Raw genomic sequence first — 25,392 nt, forward strand, 5'->3', positions numbered from 1 at the left:
CATTGGCCCTGACCCCAATTGAATGCACCCCCTGTTAGACCTCCTGATCCCAAGGACTGTGAAAGCCTTGGTGCCTGGGCGTCTTCTCCTACTAAGCTCAGTGTCATAAGGTCCACCCACTCTTAAAGTCCAACTTTTTCCCATTGTTGGCAGAAGCCCAGGTGACTTTTGACTATGTTCAGAGCTACATTGGTATGCAATGAACGAGAATGCACCTTCCAGGTGAAAAGCGATGCCTCTGATGTAGCTCTGGCTGCTACCCTTAACCAGGCGGGCAAGCCAGTTGCCTTTTTCTCCCGCACCCTACAAGGCCACAAACTTCAGAACCCATCAGTGGAGAAAGAGGTTCAAGCCATTGTCGAGGCCATCAGGCACTGGAAAGCATTACCTGACCAGCAGAAAATTTACACTACTCACTGACCAGTGATCGGTGGCATTTATGATCAACAATACAAAATGGGGAAAAATAAAAATTATAAAAATTGCTAGGTGGAGGATTTAGCATTCAGGCCAGGTATTCAATGAACCTCCAAATGCCCTATCAAGAGGAAGCTGTGCCTCTGCACACACTGACCAGTTGCGATCACGACACGATGAGTTTTGTCCCCCAGGTATCACCCGCATGGGTTATTTCGTTAAGGCACGCAACCTGCCCTACTCCCATTGAGGACATCAAGGAAATTACTAGGTCCTGTCAGGACCTAGTCACACTTCTGCCACCCCAACAAAGTGCACCTGATAAAGGCATCCCACCCCTTCAAGCGACTCCGTGTCAATTCAAGGGTCCCCTCCCTTCCAATGGAAATATGTACTTTCTTAATGTCGTAGAAGAATATTCACGTTTTCTGTTCACCATCCCCTGCCCATTCATGACCACCATCACGGTCATCAGGGCCTTGCACTCTATTTTCACCCTGTTCAGGTATCCCAGCTATATCCATAGCGACCAGGGCTCATCATTTATGAGCAAAGAGCTACACCAGTATCTGGGGCATAGCCTCAAGCAGGATGACCAGTTACAATCCCCAGGGAAACAGGAATTGAAAAAGAGAATGCAACTGTATGAAAGACCTTGCAGATTCATGCTGGCAAGAAGTCCTACCCATGGTGCTCCACTCCACAGGTTGCTCCTCTAAAGTGACCAACGCAACTCCTCACAAGCTTATGTTTATATTCCAGAGGAAGTCCACATCTGGGTCTACTCTCCTGGCTTGGCTAATGGCACCGGGGCCAGAACTGCTGAGAAAGCATGTGAGGAGAAGCAAGACAGACTCCCTGATCGAGGGGGTGCACCTGCTGCACGCCAACCTAACGTATGCCTACGAGGCATACTCTGACGGCAGAGAGGACACAGTCTCGATCAGAGACCGAGCACCCACCAGAACTGAGGATCCAATGCTTCACATGTGCCAGAAACTACCAAGTACCTCACCCAGGGCCCTGAGGACATTGCTCAGGAAGTGGACCGATCCATCCCACAACCTGAGCCAGAGCCCTCGAGACCACTGTCCCTGTACCACAGGGGGTCCAGGAAGTTCAGGAAGCCCCAAGTTCTCCAGTACTGCAGCATTCGACCAGAATTACTAGACCTCCTGGCAGACTTAACATAAATATTTGTAAAGTATTAGTGTTTTTTTTTTGCATGGTCTCTGTTTTTCACCCACAGGCTCAATTCTGAAGGAAGGGGTGAATGCAGTGAACTAGAATTCACTATGTATTGTTCTGATGGCTGGCTCCACCCTCACCTACCCCAATATAAACCCTGGTTTTCCCACCTTACCTCAGATTCACCTGAGGACTATTGTGTCAACAGGCCATTGGTTGTAAGCTATTAAAAGCACGTTTGCACTCCTCACTGATCTGAGTGCATTCAGTCATGTTATACTTTGACTACACTTTTCCACTTAATCAAAACTTTTCACAAATTTTTATTTTCTGCGCAAGTTTACTTTAATATTACATAATCTTTCCTTTCTTTCTTGTTTGCTTAGTGGTGTGGTCTTTAAAGATTTCCCAAATTTTTAGTTTCTCATTATTCTTGGCAACTTCCAATGCATGAAATTTGCATTTGATACCTTCCTTTATTTCATTTGTATTCCAAAGGTGATTGTCCTTACCTTGACAGTAATTAAAAAAAAACAGGAACATACTTTCAATGAACAGTGTGAAAAATATCTTTGAAAGTCTTCCACTATTCCTCAACTAACCCACAAGACTGAAACATGATGCAGTCTTCAATAAATCACTGAGCAAGAGCAGGAAAGAAAACATCCTATTGACATGCAGCCAAACAAGAGACCTGCGCAGCAGCCATGATGGGGATTACCAGAATTTGTAAACATTATCATAAGGTATATTTAACATTTCATTGATAAACCAATGCCAAAACTGCATTTGCATCATAAACTTTTAATATGACAATTTGTATCTTCAATACAGAATTGAACATTCTTCCAGTTTCTTACCAGTTGATTTATATATTATATATATAAACAACCGATGGTCAGAACACTTCCAATCTCTTTTCAGTGCCAACCGCTCAGTCCAAGAATCTGCCCTGCTCCAGCTCCCTCAACAGCCCTTAAGGCTAGAGCTGGATGAGGTCCTCACCCGGGAAGAGACGTATAAGGCAATTGAACAACTGAAAAGTGGCAAAGCAGCAGGTATGGATGGAATCCCCCCCAGAGGTCTGGAAGGCTGGCGGCAAAACTCTGCATGCCAAACTGCATGAGTTTTTCAGGCTCTGCTGGGACCAAGGAAAGCTGCCTCAGGACCTTTGTGATGCCATCATCATCACCCTGTACAAAAACAAAGGCGAGAAATCAGACTGCTCAAACTACAGGAGAATCACGCTGCTCTCCATTGCAAGCAAAATCTTCCCTAGGATTCTCCTAAATAGAATAATACCTAGTGTCACCGAAAAAGTTCTCCCAGAATCACATTGCGGCTTTCGCGCAAACAGAGGAACTACTGACATGGTCTTTGCCCTCAGACAGCTCCAAGAAAAGCGCAGAGAACAAAACAAAGGACTCTACATCACCTTTGTTGACCTCACCAAAGCCTTCAACACCGTGAGTAGGAAAGGGCTTTGGCAAATACTAAAGCGCCTCGGATGCCCCCCAAAGTTCCTCAACATGGTTATCCAACTGCACGAAAACCAACAAGGTTGGGTCAGATTCAGCAATGAGCTCTCTGAACCCTTCTCCATTAACAATGGCGTGAAGCAAGGCTGCATTCTCGCACCAACCCTCTTTTCAATCTTCTTCAGCATGATGCTGAACCAAGCCATGAAAGACCTCAACAATGAGGACGCTGTTTACATCCGGTACCGCACGGATGGCAGTCTCTTCAATCTGAGGCGCCTGCAAGCTCACACCAAGACACAAGAGCAAGTGGGCTGATATCGCCTCAAACCATGCATCTTGGCGCCTCACAGTTCGGCGGGCAGCAACCTCCTTTGAAGAAGACCGCAGAACCCACCTCACTGTCAAAAGACAAAGGAGGAAAAACCCAACACCCAACCCCAACCAACAAATTTTCCCCTGCAACTGCTGCAACCGTGTCTGCCCGTCCCGCAACGGACTTGTCAGCCACAAACGAGCCTGCAGCTGACGTGGACATTACCCCTCCAAATCTTCGTCCGCGAAGCCAAGCCAAAGAAAATAAATAAATAAATATATATATCGATCACTTGTAAATGCAAAGGACAGCACCACTGATAGCTCAGAATTGCCAACTTCCATTAACCCAACTACAGTAATAAGCTGGCTTGCTTTTGGCTTCAAACTTACTTATATGTTGGCTGCCTAATTATGGTGCATCAAAATGTGTTCAATTATGTTTGCTCACCGAATTTCAGACTACACGCCTTAATAGATGCTGAGTGCAGTCCATGATTAGTTAATTCCTTTATCTTAAACTCTACACAAGATGGAAATGGGTATCTTTCTCCAGAACTTAGTCTTCATTGGGCCAATCTAAAACTCTTTGGATGATATAAACATGCCTTTTGAAGGTACCTTAGTTTATAAAATGCTCTAGCTGGTGAAAAATAAGTCATATATGATCAACTGCTTATCAGAATAATTTAAGTGACAGTATTAAATCTTCAAAATGATTCAATTTTGTCTACAAATGCCAAGATCATCCCTCTCATGGAAATTGTTGAATTTGCATGTGTCGAGGATGTAAATATACAAAATGAATGCAAAGAACCAAACCTGTAAACAGTGAGACGTTAATGTGCTCTACTATTGAATCAATTAGAATTATGTATTTAATTAGACTCTTGCGTTCGGTGTAATTTATCAATTTGCACAACAAAAATCAAAGCAAATTTATTCTGGGAATATTTCCCATCATCCAATTTAGTATGAGCAAGTCCTCACTACCTTACACCTACTAAAAATCCTCTCTTTTCTTTGTGGATATAGAGCATTTCTGGCGTGGAGAGTAACCTTGAAAATTCATACCACACAAAAAAACCCGCATCAGGACTTAGTATTTATCTTAACATGGTGAACTATGATTGCAAAAATTATAGATTGCAATACAATGGCATTTTAAACTTACAGATTTCATTTAGCCAAACTTTGAGGCTTGCGAAAGCTAGGCAAATGAATGCAAGCTTGTAGATCAGAATTCCATGATAAATAACCTAAAGATTTGCACAAATTTTCTCATGCTCCAATTACGCTCCAGTATATCTCATGTAACCAATGTCAGAAATATGCTGTATTACAAGAGCAATGGATCAATATTCCATGATCCCATGTAGATTTCTTTCTTTCATTTAAACTGATTGTTCTCCAGCTTAGACACATACTTAAATGAACAGCCTGGGATGATCTGTCCAGTCAATTTGCATATCAATAAATTAACTTTATAAAATATAAATTATAATTTTCTCAATACCAAGGATACCACAAATACAAGCCAGGAAGATAACAGTTGTGTTAGTTATTGGGTTTTGTCTTATATGGTTATATGGAGTGTAATGCAAATGATAATCTATAAATTTGTAAATATCAAGAAATAATCCTGTCCCTGCAGTTTTCTTTGTTAATACATCTTTGTTAATTCTGCAGGTCAGGTAGCATCTGTGGGAGAAGAACATTTCAGGGCCAAGAGTCCTCAAATTGGAAAGTTAACCATTTCTCCATCAACAAAAGCTGTCTGACTCGCTCACCATTTCCAACATTCTCTTTTTGTCTCAGGAAAACCGTTTTTTTTGGTTCACTAGGACAAGAACAAAATGACCCTTATGTGTTAATTGACAAAGAACTCACCCCAGAAGGAATCTGTAGTCAAGAATGTCCAGGTACTCAGATCATAATTTTTGATCTATATTTGGATGTTTCTCTCTTATTGAGAATACAAACTTGTAGTTTGTGAGAGGGCATGATCCTGGTAGTATTATGATAATTTATCGCAATGTATTTCATGTTACTGTTACATCATAGACCAGCAACAATAGAAATTCACCAAGACAATGGTATTTTTAAAAAAAAAAATGTGTTACAGCTTAGGCATCATTCTGAAAAGTCAATTCAAAGTTCAGTCTTAAAAATCTTGTGTTGAAACACAGAACTTTTAAATTGTACCAAAGTAATTACAAAGTAGGTGAGACATTGCGTGATCAAACTGTTCAAAACTCACAAATCTTTAGAGTTGCTTCCAGAGAAATGTTCTTTCATATGGTGTTCCAAAGGTGGTCACAACTCCCCTCTTCCTTGTGTATAAACAAAATGCAACTTCCACAATGTTTTCAAAGACCCAGGTAAGGATCAGACAATAACCATCAAAATGGTGACAATCCAAATGCAAGAATGATTTTGCTCTCTTTATCCAGATATCGGTCAATCAAAAGTGAACATTACAATAGCCACAGCAGATCACTGCTTCCCCCTAACAAGGAGAAAACAACAGCAACATCAATTTCACACAAAGATACCTCATTGTCTTTTCAGATAATCTGGTTGATGATGCTAAATTACTGCTTTGTCAAGTGTCTCAATCACATGACTTGCTTAACCAATACGGTTTTCAGTTTCAATTTCCCAAAGGCACAAGTCATCAACATACAACTTCTCACCAAGTATCTTTTCCCTTGGGTAAACAATCCACCATTTATATTCTTTAGTTGAGAGAATCAATTCTGTTCACAGCTTGGACTTGGGTGCTTCTGCATCTGTTCAAAAATGTTACGAAATCTGAGTGCCTGCAGCCCGAATCCAACCCCCAAAGTTACCCACTAAAATATAACAGAAGCCTTTAACATTAAATATTAGGGCAGACTTCATTAGAAGTCCAGTTTTCATTAGGAATACAATTTTGAACACTAAATATTCAATGGGTTGAAACTATAAAGAACATTGTTACCAGTTTGGTTAACATTTTTAAGCTCAAAAAATACTCAGGTTCATAATATTAGTACTTTGTATCCTGTAGATCAGGGGTGTCAAACTCAAATTCACGGAGGGCCAAAATTAAAAACTTGGACTAAGTCGATGGCCGAACTAAATATTTATTGAAAATTTTCAACAACATCTGCATGTTTTCTTTTCTTTCAACAAATGTAATGTTAAACTTTTTCTTATTAAAATAAATGTTTAATAATAGTTTTGGATAAACTCTTTCCAGAAGCATTAACAAATGAGAAATAAAATATTCAATAAATAATATTTCTCTATAGAGGATTTGTCAAATGTTGCTAGTGTGCTGTCGAATTGTAAAATCTGAGGGCTATTGAGAATGTGGGAGAATAACATGATTCCTGAAACAATCAAATGGGTGACTGATTGTGGGCATGAACTCTAGCAGGGTTATTTGCCATGCCCTTTTTCCATTGGTACAGATATCCTTTGATTTACACACTTTTCAAGTTTTATGCCTAATGAGCTTGTATCCAGGTGCAGGACCATTTTTAACCAGGAATATATTTATCACTGTGACATGAAACTATTGGAAGATCGTTTTATCCTGAGATTAAAGTTCATAATCCTTACTCAGGCCTGTGTGCGGGAGGGCGGGGTTTGCGGGCGATCGGGTTGGACAACGACAGTGCGGGGGCATCGGCTCTCGCTGCAGGGCGGCATCTCGGCGGATCAGCGGCCCCGTCACCGTGAGTCGCAGGTCGGTCTGCGGCAGGGAGGGGGAGTGGGCAACGGTCCTGGCGAGATCAGTCCCCCCCTGAGTTTCTGCCGGACCCCCCTTGACCTGCTGAGTTTCTCCCGGACCACCCTTGACCTGCTGAGTTTTTGCCGGACCCCCCTTGACCTGCTGAGTTTCTCCCGGACCCCCCTTGTCCTGCTGAGTTTCTCCCGGACCTCCCTTGTCCTGCTGAGTTTCTCCCGGACCTCCCTTTGACCTGCTGAGTTTCTCCCGGATCCCCCCTTGACCTGCTGAGTTTCTCCCGGACCCCCTTTTCTTTCCGTGCCGGTGTCCCAGGACCTTTCCAAGGCAGTCTCCGCGCTCAGGACCGCGCTGGGATCCCGGTCAGCGGTGGAGGAGCAGGTGAGCGCGGCTAATCCCGATCCAGCCCACGCCACTCCCAAGATTGGCGGAGGGTTCCACCCTACCTGCCCGACCAGCCTCGCTCTCCACGTGTACTCCAGGCACCCGCCGCTGGTCCGGTGGGAAGGCGCAGGGCGGCCGGCGCTCCTATCGCCCGGCGGTGAGCCCCAATCTTCCCTCCAGCATCCCGACTCCATCTGCAGCTCCAAGAAACACTGTGCCACTGGGGTTCCGGGTGCTGGGAAGCGGCCTTGGCTTCCCCTGACACCGGCCAGGCCGCTCTGCGGTGGGGGGGTGGGCGGGGGGACACGACAGCGTGTTTATAAAACCACCCACCACTACTTTTCAAGGACCAGGATTTTTCTCTCTCTCTCTCTCTCACCCTGGGACACAGCGGTTACTGTGCATGTGCTATACTGGCGCGGCGGCCAGCGGGCCACCTCTAATACATTTTTGATATGATCTTGCGGGCCAAATATAATTATATTGTGGGCCAGAGTTTGACATGTGTGCTGTAGATGTTGTGCCTTTTTTCTTTTGGAAGTGGCATTTTGTCAAACCACAAACATCATCCAGCATCTATCACGTGCTAAATGACTAACTTAACATGTGACAGATGCTAGATGAAGATATTTGTGGTTAAGACAAAATGAGATCCAAATCAATTATGACAGCAAATTATCTGAAGCCCATGAAATTGGAGTGCCAAATAATCCTTATTGTTTGTTTAATGCAGGTAATAATTTAGATAGGAACAGACTTTAAAATTTGATCACTCATTTCTAGATGGAAATGTGAGCATTTCTCATATGCTGGGTACCCCAATCATTTTTCATATGCCTTGCATTCAGACATTCATACAAATAGATTTTTAATTTTGTTTTTTAATTTAAAACAAAGGTGATGTAGAATTTTTGGCCCAAACTCAGTCTCCCTATGAAGGTATTTTCAAAAACACTGCCTTGTTCAATGAAGAACAGCAGTTATCCCCCCTGTTGGCTCTGATGCAAAAGTGTGCATCCTTGGACAGCATAGATTATCCTTAATATAGTTTAACCTTATTGATCTTTGAATGCAAACAAGGTGCTGCAATCCAAATCAATTTGAGAAAATAAGAGTAAACTTATTCCTTTAATTAGCATGTGTAATGTTTTATTGTGTTAAATAAGCATTTCACAACTGGAGAGTTATTGTCCACACTGCCAAAGTCCATCCTTATGAAATTGGTGAAACCAGAAAGAGAAACAGGATATGCATCCTAGTTTCAGCCTTCATCGTCTGTTTAAAAACATAACCACCCTCCTAAATTGATTCCATTCAAAATAGTCTGCATACCTGAATCAGCTAAGGGCCTTCAGCAAAGTTGACATGCTGACAAAAAAAAAATTGTCCTCCCACACAAAGAAGCCAATTTACTTTAAATATAGTGTTTTGCCACTGACCTACTTAATCTAACAAATTTGGTATAACTCTTTAAATACCAAAATAGTTTCAGATCACTAATCTGGTCTTCACCATGGCCAGGCAGAGAGTCTTTCAAATCCTACAACATCAGCATTGCTGCTGGTGCAGACCCAGGGAGAGCAGGAGCCTACCACCCAGTCTACTACCGATGGCTCTCTACAGGCTTTAAAGACCTTATCAAAAGGAGCTAATGGTGATTTATTTTAAAATATTGTGACTGCAGCTGAGGTCCAAGATGGCAGTGCATGCATTCAGCAGCAGTCTTAAGGGGTTGCAGATTACAGGGAAGAAGACCTCACCCCCCCCCCCCACCCCCATTGTTGAGAAGGACCCTCAGGACAGTGAGGGGCTCTGCAGCTGAAGGACACAAGTGGTGAGTAGTTTGCAACTTGTGGCCGAGGAACCCACACAGACTCATGAGAAATAGGCATTGGAACTGGGAATTCAACAAGATGCCAAGGGCAAAAAGGGCCCTGGACTCAGGTTGCTGATGGTTGGAATTGAACTGGAGTCTTGGTGTGGTTGGAGAAGCTGCGGAGCTCTGGAAGTGAATCCACGGACACTCGGTGAGTTTGGAGCAGCACTCTTGCTTCTTTTCTCTGACTGCAAGAGGTGCTAGGCAATGCTAATGGCAATTTTTTGTCCATCTTATGGCAGACTTAAGGAAATTTTGTGTAATATTACTTTTTTTTGTTTTATTATATGGCAATAAATAGTATCTGATCAATACAAAAGGCAGTAAATCTCAAAGATTCAAACACATGGACTAGAGGGCCAAGTTGGCCTGTTTCTGTGCTGTAATTGTTATATGGTTATTTCTTGAACAGTGGAAATCAGACCAACAGTTAAGTCAAAAGAAAGCACATGTTATTACATTCTTCTTTGGCTTGGTGGACGAAGATTAATGGAGGGATAATGTCCACATTAGCTGCAGGCTCGTTTGTGGCTGACAAGTCCGATGCGGGACAGGCAGACACGGTTGCAGCGGTTGGTTGGTTGGGTGTTGGGTTTTTCCTCCTTTGACTTTTGTCAGTGAGGTGGGTTCTGCATTCTTCTTCAAAGGAGGTTGCTGCCCGCTGAACTATTGAAGCCCTTCAACAAGGTACCATTTTCCAGAATGGTCTTTATTTAAACCACTGTGTCTGCAGATTTACATTTTAACACCCCCACCCTAGCCCTTTTTCTGGTTTGCATTTCATCTTGTTTCTAATTCTTTTGTACATTGGACACCTAAAGGTACATACAATGCCCTAGAGACTTGACAATGTTTTGTAAAAATTCATCATCTATTCCTTTCACCTGATGCTGAACAAAATTAAGTACTGAGTGCTATGACTTACAAATATGACAAAGGGAGAATATATTGATGCAAAGGTATATATTTAATTAAATGGATGAGATCAGTTGAACATTGCAATTCTAATTTCCAAATTCATACAAAACTTGAAAGTTGCAACTTCTGCATTAAGTACACTAATCCAACTTGGACTGACCAGTACACTATTTTAATGATAAAATTGTGTCCAAGATACATTATAGCATTAGTAAGTTAACCTTGACAATTAAGATGCAACGATATCACAATTCAGAAAACAAAATATTGACAATTCACATGACAAATACCAGGCATTTACCATTACAGATTGCTCTCAATTCATGATGTAATGGTTCCAAATATATGGACATCAGAGAAAAAAAAGCAAGGGAAAGGCTGGGATCTACTGAATCATTGCTTTGCTTAAGATATTATATGGCACCATGTTGTTTGATTACACAATCTCAATTTTGATTGAAACATAACTATCATTATGAAAGGACATTAACAAATGGCATAACCTACAACATCCAAATATTTTTGCTTCAATTTAGGTGACTACTTTCTTATTTCATTAAGACATAGGAGGGAATTTGACCCAGTCTATGCCAAATATCAGAGCTATCCCATTCCCCCACTTAATTCATTACAATTTGTCTCACATGTGCTCATTAACACCAACACCTACCCCCACCCTCCAGTATTCCCAGTCACCTGTAAGAGTAAATGTATAGTTGTCAATTAATCCACCAACCAGAACATCAGGATAAACAAGTGTTGGTGCCATACAAACACATACAAAACTGGAGGAGAACCCAGATTACTGGAGCTCGGAGACAGATTGCATCATTATCTGCAGTCCCATTAAATTTACCCACACTGGTTTTACAGCAAAAATATACTTGAAGTAAAATCAAGTTAAAAATCAACCAATTTATGAAAGTTACAACTTTATAGCTTTTTAAAAAGGGTAAAATTATGCTTAAAAGACATTAAAAATTTAGATAAAATTCACATGGAATCAAGAGTATTTTAACAAGTAAATAGAATCCCAAAATAAACAAAATGATTGCTTCAATGTTGAAAAAACTGATTAATTTTGGTGTTCAATTTGATAGTTTTTAAAAAAAAACCTCAACACTACAAGATAACCAACAGTAGTTTTGATGTGTGGCAATTTGGTATATGCATATGCTGGCCACTTGTGCATGAGACAGCAAAACCTTTGATTTATCAAGAAACAAGATTGCTGGTACACAAATGGCCATTCGAACTTAAATTAGCCATGCAGATAGGTCGAAGTCTTTTTTTTTAAAAAAAAAAAAAAATATGGTTGAACTATTGTTTAAAAAAAGTAGAGAAAAGTTCCAAAGCACATTTCATAATTAAAACTATACACCATCACAGATGGTAGACAGGAAATACTGAAAGATGTGTTTTATCAAGCTCAGAATCCAACAGTAAATTATGCCAATAATTCACAGCCACACAATATGGTCAATCAGTTGACTTTTGCTGAAAATACGAAGAGATCTTGCGCATTGAAGCTACAGTCTGCAAAACAAACAAAAAAAAACTTATATAGAACATTGCTACATAATAAATATCTTTGAAGATTAAAATGGTGTGCACAGTAGATAAATCAATACCTATGGTACTTTGCATTTTAGGTACCAATTTAAAGGAGTGGTGGAGAAAAAGGGCATTCCAAAGGCAGTAACAAATTAATTCAGCCAAGAGAGCCAAGTCTTGATGAGCTTTACTTCCCATATTTACATGGTTATCCATGAACTTCATGTAAAAAGGGGTGAAACACCAAAGTCTGGAGATGCTGTGATTGCAATAAAAACACACAAATGCTGGAGGAACTCAACCAGTCTTTCAGCGTACATGAAAAGCAAAGATATATTGCCGACATTGAGCCTTATCCCTTCAAGGAAGAAGCAAAATGAGACAAAAGAAGGAAATCTCAGAATATTGTCAATGTTGGCTGGGGGAGGAATCCAGACCCACAAAAGATGTTAATCTGCCTTAAGGGGAGAGGCAGAAATTCATTGTGTGCGCGCACAAAATGAGACCGGGAAGGGGGAGACAGGCAGCAGCACAGTTGGCGTAGCAGTTAGTGCAACATCTTGACACTGCCAGCAATCTGGACTCAAATCCTACATTGTCTGTATGGAGTTTGTACATTCCCCATGTCTGCATGGGTTTTCCCCCAGGGACTCCAGTACCAGGGGTTGCAAGTTAATTGGGTGCCACAGGCTCATGGGCCAAAATGGCCTGCTACCGTGCTGCATGCCTAATTTTTTTTTAGTTTCACGCACTGCCAGACTGAAACCATGGACAGATACGTCAGCAAGGGAATGGGGAATTGAAATGGGTGGCCAAAAAGATTCATACTGTTGTGGCAGACAGCTGAAGTGCTCAACAAAACTATCTTCCAGTCTGTGCCCAGTCTCTGATGTAGAGGAGATCACAACAGGAGCACTGGATGCAGTAGATGACACCTGCAAATTCACAACTATTGCTTCACTTGGACTGTTTTGGGCCCTGAATGGTGGTGAGGGAGGTGAAGGCACAAGTGGAGCATCTCCTTCACTCTGGTGGGGAGGGAGTGCAAAAAGGGCCCAATTAAAAACAAAACAGCTGAAGTGCCCATTAACTGCCTCTGATATATCTAATGATAACAATATACAAGACTTTGATCAGAGTCACTTTCTCTGGACACTGACTTCAGGAGGGCCTGGGGAATAACTCCCCGCTGACCATTGATGGGTCTACTGTTGAGGTCGTCAAGAGTTACAAGTTCCTTGGAGTGCACTTGGTGGAGAATCTTACCTGGTCCCTTAACACCACCTCCATAGCCAAGTAAGGCCAGCAGCACCTCTACTTCCTGCAAAGGCTGAGAAAAGTTCATCTCCCACCCTCTATATAGAGGATGTATTAAGAATATTCTGAGCATTTGCATCACCAGCTGGTTTGGAAGCTGAACCACCTCAGACTGTAAGATTGTCAGGGCTATCCCTCGAGGTCGATGATGGATTTTCTTCATCCTCCTCAGAGTGAAGACACCTTTGTGAGAAAGCATTTAATGTTTGGCCTGGAAGTCAGCCTGAAGAAAACGGAGGTCCTCCATCAGCCAGCTCCCCACCATGACTACCAGCCCCCCCACATCTCCATCGGGCACACAGAACTCAAAACGGTCAACCAGTTTACCTATCTCGGCTGCACCATTTCATCAGATGCAAGGATCGACAACAAGATAGACAACAGACTCGCCAAGGCAAATAGCGCCTTTGGAAGACTACACAAAAGAGTCTGGAAAAACAACCAACTGAAAAACCTCACAAAGATAAGCGTATACAGAGCTGTTGTCATACCCACACTCCTGTTCGGCTCCAAATCATGGGTCCTCTACCGGCATCACCTACGGCTCCTAGAACGCTTCCACCAGCGTTGTCTCCGCTCCATCCTCAACATTCATTGGAGCGACTTCATCCCCAACATCGAAGTACTCGAGATGGCAGAGGTCGACAGCATCGAGTCCGCGCTGCTGAAGATCCAGCTGCGCTGGGTGGGTCACGTCTCCAGAATGGAGGACCATCGCCTTCCCAAGATCGTGTTATATGGCGAGCTCTCCACTGGCCACCGTGACAGAGGTGCACCAAAGAGGTACAAGGACTGCCTAAAGAAATCTCTTGGTGCCTGCCACATTGACCACTGCCAGTGGGCTGATATCGCCTCAAACCGTGCATCTTGGCGCCTCACAGTTCGGCGTGCAGCAACCTCCTTTGAAGAAGACCGCAGAGCCCACCTCACTGACAAAAGGCAAAGGAGGAAAAACCCAACACCAACCAACCAATTTTCCCCTGCAATCGCTGCAACCGTGTCTGCCTGTCCCGCATCGGACTTGTCAGCCACAAACGAGCCTGCAGCTGACGTGGACATTTACCCCCTCCATAAATCTTCGTCCGCGAAGCCAAGCAAAGAAAAAAGAAATGTTCCACTCCAAGAAGCATGCGATACTTCACAAATCAACCAACTAATTCCAACGGCATGAAAACCACCGAGTTCTTGGTTGCATTGTTCTTTGTTAGGGACTTCAGGGACAGTGGAAACCAGAGAGATGAAGTGCTGTAAGTGTGTTCACAAAATTGGTGGGTTGTTTTTTTTTAAAAAGTGAAGGATTATAGAGAATATAAAATTTATTATGCGATATACTGCTGCTTCCCAAACCTGAAAGCATTTGCAGAAGGAGCAAAGGTTTTAAATGTGGCTAAATAAAAGGAGATATTTCGAATGCAGACAATGAGATTAAGCATGTAAAGTAGAAAACTCATCTTGCACTGGCACAGAATAAATCGAGTATTTGAGCCACTCAAGCAAAACAAAATTCATAATTGAACATTACAGCACAGAAACAGCCCCTTTGAGTCCATGCAATCTCTTTCTGTCTAGTCACATAGCTCTCCTATCCAAAATCTTTTCAATCGTTAAAAAATGAGTCTGTATTCACACTACCACCACTGTGTGAAGCCCCACCTAATGTTCCCCCTAAATTTTTACCCTTTCCATGTTATCTAGTTTCCATGTTTCTCCTTAACCCATGTTATCTAGTTTGTATCTCACACTCAATGGAAAAAGTCTACCTATATTTCAAGTCACCTTCAAGATTTACACATATACAAGTTAAAATATTAAGACATATCAAAGTCCACAATACATCATCCACTTATATTCGGGGAATTTAGGAGCCTGATGGCTTGGAGGGAAAAAAAAACTGCTTCCTAATCTGGATGTGAGGGGTTGGGTGCTATGGTACCTCCCACCAGATGGCAGAAGGGAGAAAGTTTACACTAAGGGCGTGTGAAGACCTTCACAATGTTTATTGCTTTCCACGTGCATCATGTACTGTGTGTTGTAGATGTCCATCACTGAAGGAAGAGAGCCCCTAATGATCTTTTCCACTGACTTCACTGCTGACTGCAGGGTCTTATGGTCTCTGCTCCATGAATTGTCACCTTGTCCAGGTGGAAAAGCTTGTATAGCCCTGAGATCCTGAGAATGGCGTCGTGAAGAGCTATGCTTCTGGTAGGACCACCCATGGCAGTAAGGTCAGGGGTGAAGTCCCTGACAAAGAACAATGCAACCAAGAACTCAGTGGTTTTCATGCCGTTGGAATTAGTTGGTTGATTTGTGAAGTATCGCATGCTTCTTGGAGTGGAACATTAAGTACACGTTAAATGCTTTCTCACAAAGGTGTCTTCACTCTGAGGAGGATGGAAGAAAGTCCATCATCGACCTCGAGGGATAGCCCTGACAATCTTACAGTCTGAGGTGGTTCAGCTTCCAAACCAGCTGGTGATGCAAATGCTCAGAATTTTCTTAATACATCCTCTATATAGAGGGTGGGAAATGAACTTTCCTCAGCCTTTGCAGGAAGTAGTGGTGCTGCTGGGCTTTCTTGGCTATGGAGGTGGTGTTAAGGGACCAGGTAAGATTCTCCACCAAGTGCACTCCAAGGAACTTGATACTCTTGACGACCTCAACAATAGACCCATCAATGGTCAGTGAGGAGTTATTCCCCAGGCCCTCCTGAAGTCAGCACTCATCTCTCGTTTTATTAACACCAGGGTTGGCCAACCTTTAACATTCCACGCATCAATTTTTTCACATACAAGTTCAGAATCGCCATACAGCTCTTGTACCCCCATTCATTTCTTTTAAAAATGTTAATATAGACACATTTTTCATTTTTACATGATATATTGATTTAACATAAAAACAAGTCAAGTCTCATTAAGGTAAATAATGTTTAAGTCTGTTTTGATTTCACCAAGCTTTTAATGTATGGAGTTAAATTAGTTACTGAGAGCAGCAGAGAATTCTTCAAATTTAAATCAGTCATTTGCAACCTTGTTTTGTTTTTAATCAATTTCATGGCTGAAAATGCTTGTTCACATCTGTACATTGTTCCAAAATGACACACAACTCTAGGCAAATGTTCTTAGTTCTGGAAAATGTTCATAGGGTAACGACTGCTAGAAATTAATCATGCCACAAGCATTTGGGACTGATTGAAGCTCAATCAAATTTCATGTTCAATAATTAATACGTTTAAGTCATTAAGTTCCATTTGTATGTTACTAGGCACCTTCGTGATTTTTTTTATCACTAAGTGAAAATGGGTTTATAAATGCAAGTATGCAGTCTTCTTTAGCAAAAATCACGAAAATGACTTTTTCTAATGCATTTTGTAAACTTCCCATCATCTTCAGCACATTAATTTTGCTCTTTAAATGTGGAAACTGGCTCAAATTATCATTTTCTAACTGAGGTGTGAACAGTTTTAACTACATCTTGAAAGTATTATATCATTTACTAAGCTTGGAAACAATTTATTCTTGCCCTTGAGTTTTAAATTTAGATCTTCGAGATGGCTGGTAACATCAACTAAAAATGCTAAATCAAATAGCCAATTGTCATCATATAAAAGTGATCTTTCCTCAGGCAGCTCAATTTTCTCTTCTAGAAAATTATGAACAGTATTTTTCAGTTTCCAAAATCTACTCAGAACCCGTCCTCACAATGAAGGACGAGATCACCATATTCTAAATCTAACATTTCACAATATTCTCATCTGTTTAATCCTCTTGCTCTAATTTTATTTACAAAATTCACATCAGCAACATAACATGCTCCAAATTTAAAGTTTTTCCACAGCGACTCTTGGTGTACAAATGCAGTGATATTTTAGTCGAGGAAGACGTAAAAGTTTTCAAACAAAGTTGCAGTCCCAGCAGCTCCATCAGTACAACACCAATGAGTTTACTAGAATCTAGTTGTAGATTTTCAAGGCACGATTTTACTTTGTGTGGTAATAGGTTTCCTCCATTCTATATAGTTATCATTGTTGGTTGCATATATGGAGCTGGCCCACCCACGGATGACTCATACCCTATGACTCCTCCCCCACAGCCCTGGGCCATAAAGGTCGGGCCACCTTTCCTTTGCCACCATTCCTATCCGGGGATCTGGGCCAGCAAGGTTCTTCTGTTTATTAAAGCCTATCATTCCCTCAGCTTGTCTTTGTGGTTACAGGTAGTGCCCTACACTTTGTCAAATATGTCTGATCTTGTTTTTCTATAAAGCAACTCAAGACTTAATTTTTAGCATCTTTGAAGAACTTATCACCAATTCCTCTTATAAAAATGGGGTACATCACTTGTCAGCAGATTCATCCAAAGCTAAAGAAAGTACAAGCATGCACAAGGTCTTTCAGTAGGTCAAATAGATCATGAGCGGGTTCTTCAGTGCATCTCACAACTGTTTGTTTTGACAGAGCAATTTTGTCTACTTTCCTTTCAAATTTTTAAAAATAAAATCACCAAGACATCTTGCAAATATTTGGAGGCGAGACATTACAATTTCTTCTCCATCAAAGACTTTCTTTTTGCCAAAGCTAAAACACTTTCATAGGACACTTCTCTCACTGGCAAACTTTTACAACTTTTTAAAACAAATGTCTTGATTTCTTCCCACTGTTTATTGAATTCACTTTCTGCTCTTCTACTGCACTGTGATGGGTAGCTGAATGTAAAAACACTTAAATTTGAAAAGTACACAACTGCAAATGCTCACAAAGGACGAACAAAGCACAACTCCTGAATAGCAAAAACCTGCGTTGCACCCACTGCTGCAGATGCCTGACACCTTAGGATTAAACAAGTATCAAACATGTATTGAACAGTTATGGAACGTCTGCAAAACAAAAGTCCTTCTTTCCTAATTTGACTCATTAATCTGTTTTCAATTTTTAAAAAAATGTTCAATACAAAAGATGATAACATTTGCCAAAAGATGTACACAAAAGAAAAAGCTAAAAATTGCTAAGTTTTAGATTTATTCTCCGTTTAAAAACCCATTTCTAGCTCCAAGCTACTCAAATTCCTCAGATATTTTCCTACATATTGGTTTTGGTTAATACTTTTTGCACAAGTTGGCTTACTTTTTTAAATCATCACTTGGGTGATATTTTTGGCTATTCCTGGTCTATACACCTCAATTTTAAATACCTTTATCAAATTTCCCCACATTCTTTACACTCCAGGGAATAAAGTCCTTACCTGTTTGATCATTCCCTGTAACTTAGTTCCTGAAGTCTGGGCAACAGCCTAGCAAGTCTTCTCTGCTTTCTTTCAATCTCATTGATATCTTTCCTGCAGTTAGGTGATCAAAACTGCACACAATACTCCAAATTTGGCCAACTTTAACGTAATATCCCAACTTCTATACTCAATACCTTGATTGATGAAGGCCAATATTCCAATAGTTCTCTTTACAACCCTAACAACCTGCGATGTCACCTTCTGGGAATTATGTGTCTGTATTCCCAGATCCCTCTGTTCTACCGCGTAGTTAAGTGCCCTTCTATTTGTCCATCCAAAATGCAATACCTCACACTTGTCTGCATTAAATTCCATCTGCCATTTTTCAGCCCATTTCCAGCTAGTCCAGATCCCTCTGCAAGCTTTGAAAACCTTCTTCGCTGCCTCCAATCTTAGCATCATCTGCAAACTTGCTGATCCAATTTACCACATTGTTATCCCAATCTTGTTAAAGCCATCCTTATTTGCTTTAACGCAGCAAGCACTTCCTCCCCTTTCTTCTGCATATGTTCCATGACCTCAGTGCTTGCTTTTCTAACTTGCTAGCCTCTATGCCAGTTTCCAAAGTAAATACAGATTAAAAACAAAACACATTTAAGATCTTCCCATCTCTTTTGCTTCCATACAGAGCCAACCAATCTGATCTTCAAGGAGCCAAATTTTGTCTCTTATCATTCCATTTCTCTTAATATACAAAGCAGCCTCATGTCTTCTTCTAGTCTTCCTGATTTCAAGTTTTTTTTTGCATATTTTATACTCCTCAAGTACGTCAATTGCTCTGTGTTGCCTTTAAGATACACAAGAATGATGCACCTCTGTTCTTCTGTACCAGATCCCCAATATCCCTCAAAAACCAAGATTCCCTATGCCAGTTAACCTTGCCTTTAATCTTGACAGGAACATACAAATTTTGTACTCTCAAAATTTCACCTCTGAAGGCCTTCAACTTACCTAGCACATCCTTGCCCAAAAAAACAGCTGATCCCAATCCATACATGCTAGATCCTTCCTCAAAATTGGCCTCTCTAGTTTAGAATATCAACCCAAGGCCCAAACTTACCCTTCTCCATAATTAACTTGAAAGAAATGGTATGATCACTGGGCCCAAAATGTCCACCTACACATATTTGTCATCTGTCCTGTCTTGTTCCCTCAGATCTCCAGATGGTATCTCTATATATTGATTTAGCAAACTTTCCTAAACACATTTGATAAACTCCAAGCCATCTAATACTTTTATAGTATGGAGTCCCAGACAATAATATTTTTATATAATTATAATAAGCTACTTACTGACGAACTTGCAGGATTCCATTCTTCCTTTTTCTTCACAATCAAATTCTGTGAGACAGGAAGACTTGTGGTCAATTGTCTCTTCCTAACATTCATTTCAAGTTTCTGTTTATCCCCAAATTCAGCGAGCCAGTTTAGATTTTGAGGGGAGCTGTTTTCTTTATCCAGAATGTTGGCTCTCTCCTGGGACGTGCATGAAGACGAGGAAGTTTCCACATTTGGATGGAGGAAAGGTCTAGCCAAAAGGAGGTTCTCCCTAGAGTGACTGTCAGTGTTTTTCAACCCCTGATCTTCTAAATTTTCTGTAGAAGAGTTTTTCCTTTTCTGCATCCCGGCACAGCAGATATCAATTTTATTCTTTTTACAAATAGTAATGAGTTCTGTTGCAAAATTGCAGTCTTCATTTTTGCTGTCATCCATTTGGGATCCGTCACCAGTGTCCAATCTCCGTTTAACCTTCTCCGAATTTGTACCTGCTAAAATATCTTTTGATTTAAATGGGCTCAGCACAATCCTTGGGGGAGGATTGTGGCCACCAAAGGAAGAGGCAGGAGTGCTTGGGTTTTTAACCATCCACTTCTTGATTGACATTTTCCCAGAGGAAGAATTTGGTAAAGAGGAACTTGACTTACTCAACTGATGTGTTGTACAATTCTTGCCCAAGGAGCTCTGGCTTACAGGGCTAGGAGTTTTGGAGAGAAGCAGGTCTCCACTAACATTAGGGGCACATGCAGCGTGCTGAGGCAATGGCATATTAGAGACATCCATCAATGATATTTTGGACGGAGTGAGATGTGTTGACTGACTGACAACATCTGTTAAAAACAATGCCAATAGATTACAATTCTAAAGCTTACAAATCACAAATATAGGAACATGCTGCACATTTGTACAATTTAGAGCAAAACAGCTTAAAATATATTCACTAGTACATTGATTCATGACAAACTATTTCCATTTTGGGTCCTTCAGAGCACATCGAATTACATCAATTCAATGTGTGTTGCCTGGTTCTCATTTTGTTCATTTTTGCTCAGCTGACTACACGCACTTCAATCAGCCTACTCACAACAGACCTATCCAGACACATTACCATCAGGATCCCATGATTCAATCAAGCAGTTATGAGATTCAAACTTGGAACAAATTAATTTGGAAATTCTAATTAACAAGTGGCTTAGAGCCACAAGATGTTCATTATTAGGCAAAAGGAATATTTTAAAAATGGTAATATGCTGAAGTAGATAGATTAAAATGAAGAGTCATAGTTCTGACGGTACAAGAGGAAAACGTGATTAAAATTGTGCATTCAGTACTTTTACATTTTAAAGATTTTTTGCCAAATCATTGAAACTCTATTGTTCCATGAGCTGAATTACTAGTTTTTGTTTCATGTAATACCCACAGGTATTATATAAAGAAATAACCCAGTGTATCTTATGCCACAGAAGTCTCAAATCAAAATCTGAAATGTGCTTTAGATGTGGCATTGAAATTGGAACCTTTATACATTCCACAAGGTCAACTGTGAAGGTAAGACCCTTTCTGGCAGGATATGGCTGAAACACTAAGAATAACAGAAGTGACCTTCATATACAACCTAGAGCTGTACCTTCTGGGCAACTTTCTAGATATGAGCAACAAAGTGACTAAATTTAAAATCTGTTTTGTTAAGGTAGCCCTGGCTGTGGCCAAGAAGTATACAGTAGAAGTCCAACTCTCCCCTACTTATTGCTCAATGGGCCAGAGGGATACATAGTTGTATACCCACGGATAAAATCACACAACTTTAAAAATAAATGACACTTTTGTTAAGATATGGCAACCATATTTAAAATATGTAGGACTCCGATTGTAAACCTGACCCTTCAATGACGTGATATCCCAGAAAAAAAATTGAGAGCTCCGACAGTACACAAACTTATATGGGGGGGGGGGGGGGTGTGGGGGAGAATGGGGAATTTTTTTTCTCTAGTTTGTAAATATTTAATATACATTTGAAATGTATAAATATATTCATACAATCTTTAAACTGATGAAAAAATGAATAAAATATTTTAAAGAAAAATCACTGAATATATACAATGTGTATATTCATCTACAGTAAATATATTTCAACTTGTAGCTCTAGAATTTATTGGCTTATCCATTTTACCTTTTTCTGATACTTTCTTCTGGCATGCAGACCCCACCAATTCAGACCCGGTTACATGCATCTTCCGATTTAGACGCCAGATTCGAACAGTATTGTCATCAGAACAAGTGGCAATCTAAAAGGAGAGAAGTAAAACTAAAAATAGTCGACAATCACAAACATTAGTAAATTTGTGACTGGCTGATTTACAAGAGGGATTTTCTTCTTCTGAGGAAGAAAGAAAAATATTAAAGTATATTTGCATTTTCCAAGCCAATACAACCAACTTGGAGAACACAAATCCCCTCCCGCTTTTGTTTTTTGTGGCCGACCCAAAAAAGGCTTTTGTTGACAACGTAAATTATAGATATGTCACTAAGATTTAAAAAATGTATCCACACACTGCTACTTCCAGATATAATTCAACATTTAGGAATTTATTCTAGTGCAGTAACTCACATTCTTTGGAGTAGGAGGGGTTAATAATGGTATAATACATAACAAGTGTGATGTTATCTTTCCTCAGCCTATCCTCATCAATTCCAAAGTTCAACTTAAATCTTTTACTTTTAAAATCAATGCCAGAGAGTTAGGAATTTAAATTTGAACTAATTATTCTGTGATTATAATTTCTAAAACAGATTATTCTTATTAGAAAATGCAATAACTGCAGATGTTGAAACAACAATCCTGAAGGGACTCAACAGGTCAAGCAGTATCCATGGAGAGAAATGGTCAATCAACTAAAAAAATTCCCACCTTAAGGATGAGCATGTTTCTTAAGAATGCCGTCTGACCCACTGTTACTGCCTGACCTGCTGATTTCCCCCAGATTCTCGTTGCTTGCTGAATATTCATATTGTTTATTAAGATATAGTCATTTCAAGGCAGCACAATATTGATCAAATTTCCCACCAATACTTGCAACACTTCTGAACATCCACCATAGTTTTAACAGTTTTGTCTCTCCTGTTCCATGTTCAACTAACTCTCCTACATACATTAACCAACAGGCTCATTTCACCAACATTGCAATCTGTGACATCTCTAACAGGCCACTAGCTCTTCCCAAAGGAATGCTTGAGGGTCTCTGGTTCATCTTAAAACACCGATATCTACTATGCATCCACCTACTCTTTCCCTCTCAATCATGTTAACTGGATGACTGCTTTGTAGAATATGTCCAGCCAGTGCAATCATCCCAAGCATTCACTTGCACACTACACTAGTTCTCTATGTCTATTTGAGATGTCATTTCCCTCCACCACTTTTCAGTAATAATCAAAAGTGAGAAAAACAAAACTTTATCTTTGACCTTGGCACTGTTCTACTTATGGACTCACCAAATTCAGCACTTTGAAATAATCAGTTCAGATTTCCTGCATTTATTCTGCTTCCCGTATTTAAATTACTTCAAACTGATCTTCTGGCCCCAATTGTTCCAATACCATCTGCTTTCACCGAGCACTGTCAACCTTTCCATCATTTTATAACTTCTTTCCTACCTTGTCATTGTCATCCCACTTTTCTTCCTTATCCTCTGCATTGTACAAAGTTTAATTTTTTTCCCCAATTTTGAAGGAAATTTAACTACCTCAAAGCTAGATGGAGGGCACATGATCAAGGAAGTGTTGAGCTTTTGATTTTTAATCAAGGATTTAGCTATTTATTTTTAAAAACTGCAAGCTTCCAATCAACACAGCCAAATAATCTCATACCAACAATTTTGTACCTTAGGAGAAAACTTCACACATCTTGGAAGAAATGCATAACAATCTGCCCTTTAAATAACTCCCAGAGCAGATTACAAACACTGACCTTTGAGAAATCAGAAGAGCACCAGGAAACAGACGTCACCTCTTGAGAGTGTCCTTGGAGCATTGTTGGAGGATGAAGAGGATCAGAGACCTGAAACAAGGAATTGAAACAGTTTTAAACCCTGTATGGTTGGTTACAGTACAAACATCTTCATTTTAAACCCTGTATGGTTGGTTACACTACAAACATCTTCATTTTAAACCCTGTATGGTTGGTTACACTACAAACATCTTCATTTTAAACCCTGTATGGTTGGTTACAGTACAAACATCTTCATTTTAAACCCTGTATGGTTGGTTACAGTACAAACATCTTCATTTTAAACCCGGTATGGTTGGTTACAGTACAAACATCTTCATTTTAAACCCGGTATTGCTGTTTACATGGAAGAGGATGGAGGGTCATGTGCAATTCTGACGACTGAAGTATTCATGACTGCAGTTGCAACAATTTGGTGGTGCACTACAACCCCTTGGCCTCCATTTCAACCAAGGCACTGCAAAGGAGACTACCAGGAATGTTGGAATGACAGGCTGTCTTTCGGTTAGCACATCTAACATTTTAGTGATAGCAGCAGCACGTGGTAATTCTCGGCTCAAATACCATTTAACCCAAGAACACCATGTAGCCATAACACTCTCCTTTTTTTAAAAAAAAGAGTAATAATGGCTGTTGAAAACTACAACAGGAACCAGTGCTAATCATGGCAGTCTCCTGCCATCTCACATAGGAGATGCACAATTGACTGGATGCAACTTCGGAGTGGTTTCCTTTGTGTTACGAGCCCAGAGGACCCCAAAAACTTATCAGCAACAGAAATTCACCAAGACAAATGGTTACTTAAACAAAAGTTGCTTTTAATTATCTTGAAACATGAAAACAGGATCAAACTTTATCTAATCACTATGAACTTAACATAGCCCGCTTTTAATTCTAAGCTCACGCGTATTTAATGTTTATGCCAGTTCAGAATAGTTCTTTGATTCACAGTCCAATCTCACTTCTCATTCCTCCAAGTTCACTGGTTGCAGGCAATTCTTATTATTGTGCACAGAATTTAACATTTATGAATTTTTCACCAGGCTTTGGTGCTTGAAAGGTAAATGATTACTGCTCAGGAAAATTCTTGTCAGTTTTCAGAGAGATTTGTTGTTCGCGGGATCACCTGATATCTTCTTATCAGCCACGTCAGTGTCTTGCCGAAGAAACTTGCCCCATCAGGGTTTTCTAAATGATAACCTCTTTCTTGCAGGTCACCACAGATTCCTTTTTGTTTCCCTTATTTCAAGGGAAACATTAGGAAGCCAGTCCTCTCCTCTTCTATGGACCACAACAGCTTTTGACGAGGCTGAACTAAGAACTCACAACCAGTCTTCAAAATGGGGTTTTCCCACAAGCTTGCCAGCTTGTCATGTTCTAGTCCCAGCTGCTGCTGAACTATATATTTTCTCTCTCTTTCTCAGAGAAAAGCCTGTTTGACTCCCTCTGCTTGAAAAAACACATGACCCTTCTTAGACCAGCAAACTGCACTCAGACAGCCTGCGGCTCCGGACCTAATCCTCAGAGTTTTTTCATCTGTTGCCTTTTTTGTAAACAACAATCCATTAGTGAAGTCTCTATAGGCACTCCTCAAAGCTTTTGCAAAGGCTCTCGGAGCTGGCCTGTCTGGCTTGAGCAGAGCTCCA

General features: G+C 40.5%; 1 protein-coding gene across 1 annotated transcript in view; it reads right to left on the reverse strand.

The window, feature by feature from the left end:
- Window positions 1-10,342: 10,342 nt before the first annotated feature.
- dtl (denticleless E3 ubiquitin protein ligase homolog (Drosophila)) overlaps window positions 10,343-25,392 on the reverse strand; it is a 37,959-nt gene continuing 22,909 nt past the window's right edge. The window contains exons 12-15 of the mRNA XM_069930385.1: window positions 23,708-23,797; window positions 21,911-22,025; window positions 19,756-20,570; window positions 10,343-11,848 (exon numbers count right to left, since the gene is read on the reverse strand). Coding sequence (XP_069786486.1) covers window positions 11,792-11,848; window positions 19,756-20,570; window positions 21,911-22,025; window positions 23,708-23,797 — 1,077 coding nt within the window. The 3' untranslated portion in view covers window positions 10,343-11,791. The remainder of the gene's footprint in view (window positions 11,849-19,755; window positions 20,571-21,910; window positions 22,026-23,707; window positions 23,798-25,392) is intronic.

This window comes from Narcine bancroftii, chromosome 4, assembly GCF_036971445.1.
Source record: "Narcine bancroftii isolate sNarBan1 chromosome 4, sNarBan1.hap1, whole genome shotgun sequence".
Classification (NCBI taxonomy): Eukaryota; Metazoa; Chordata; class Chondrichthyes; order Torpediniformes; family Narcinidae; genus Narcine; species Narcine bancroftii.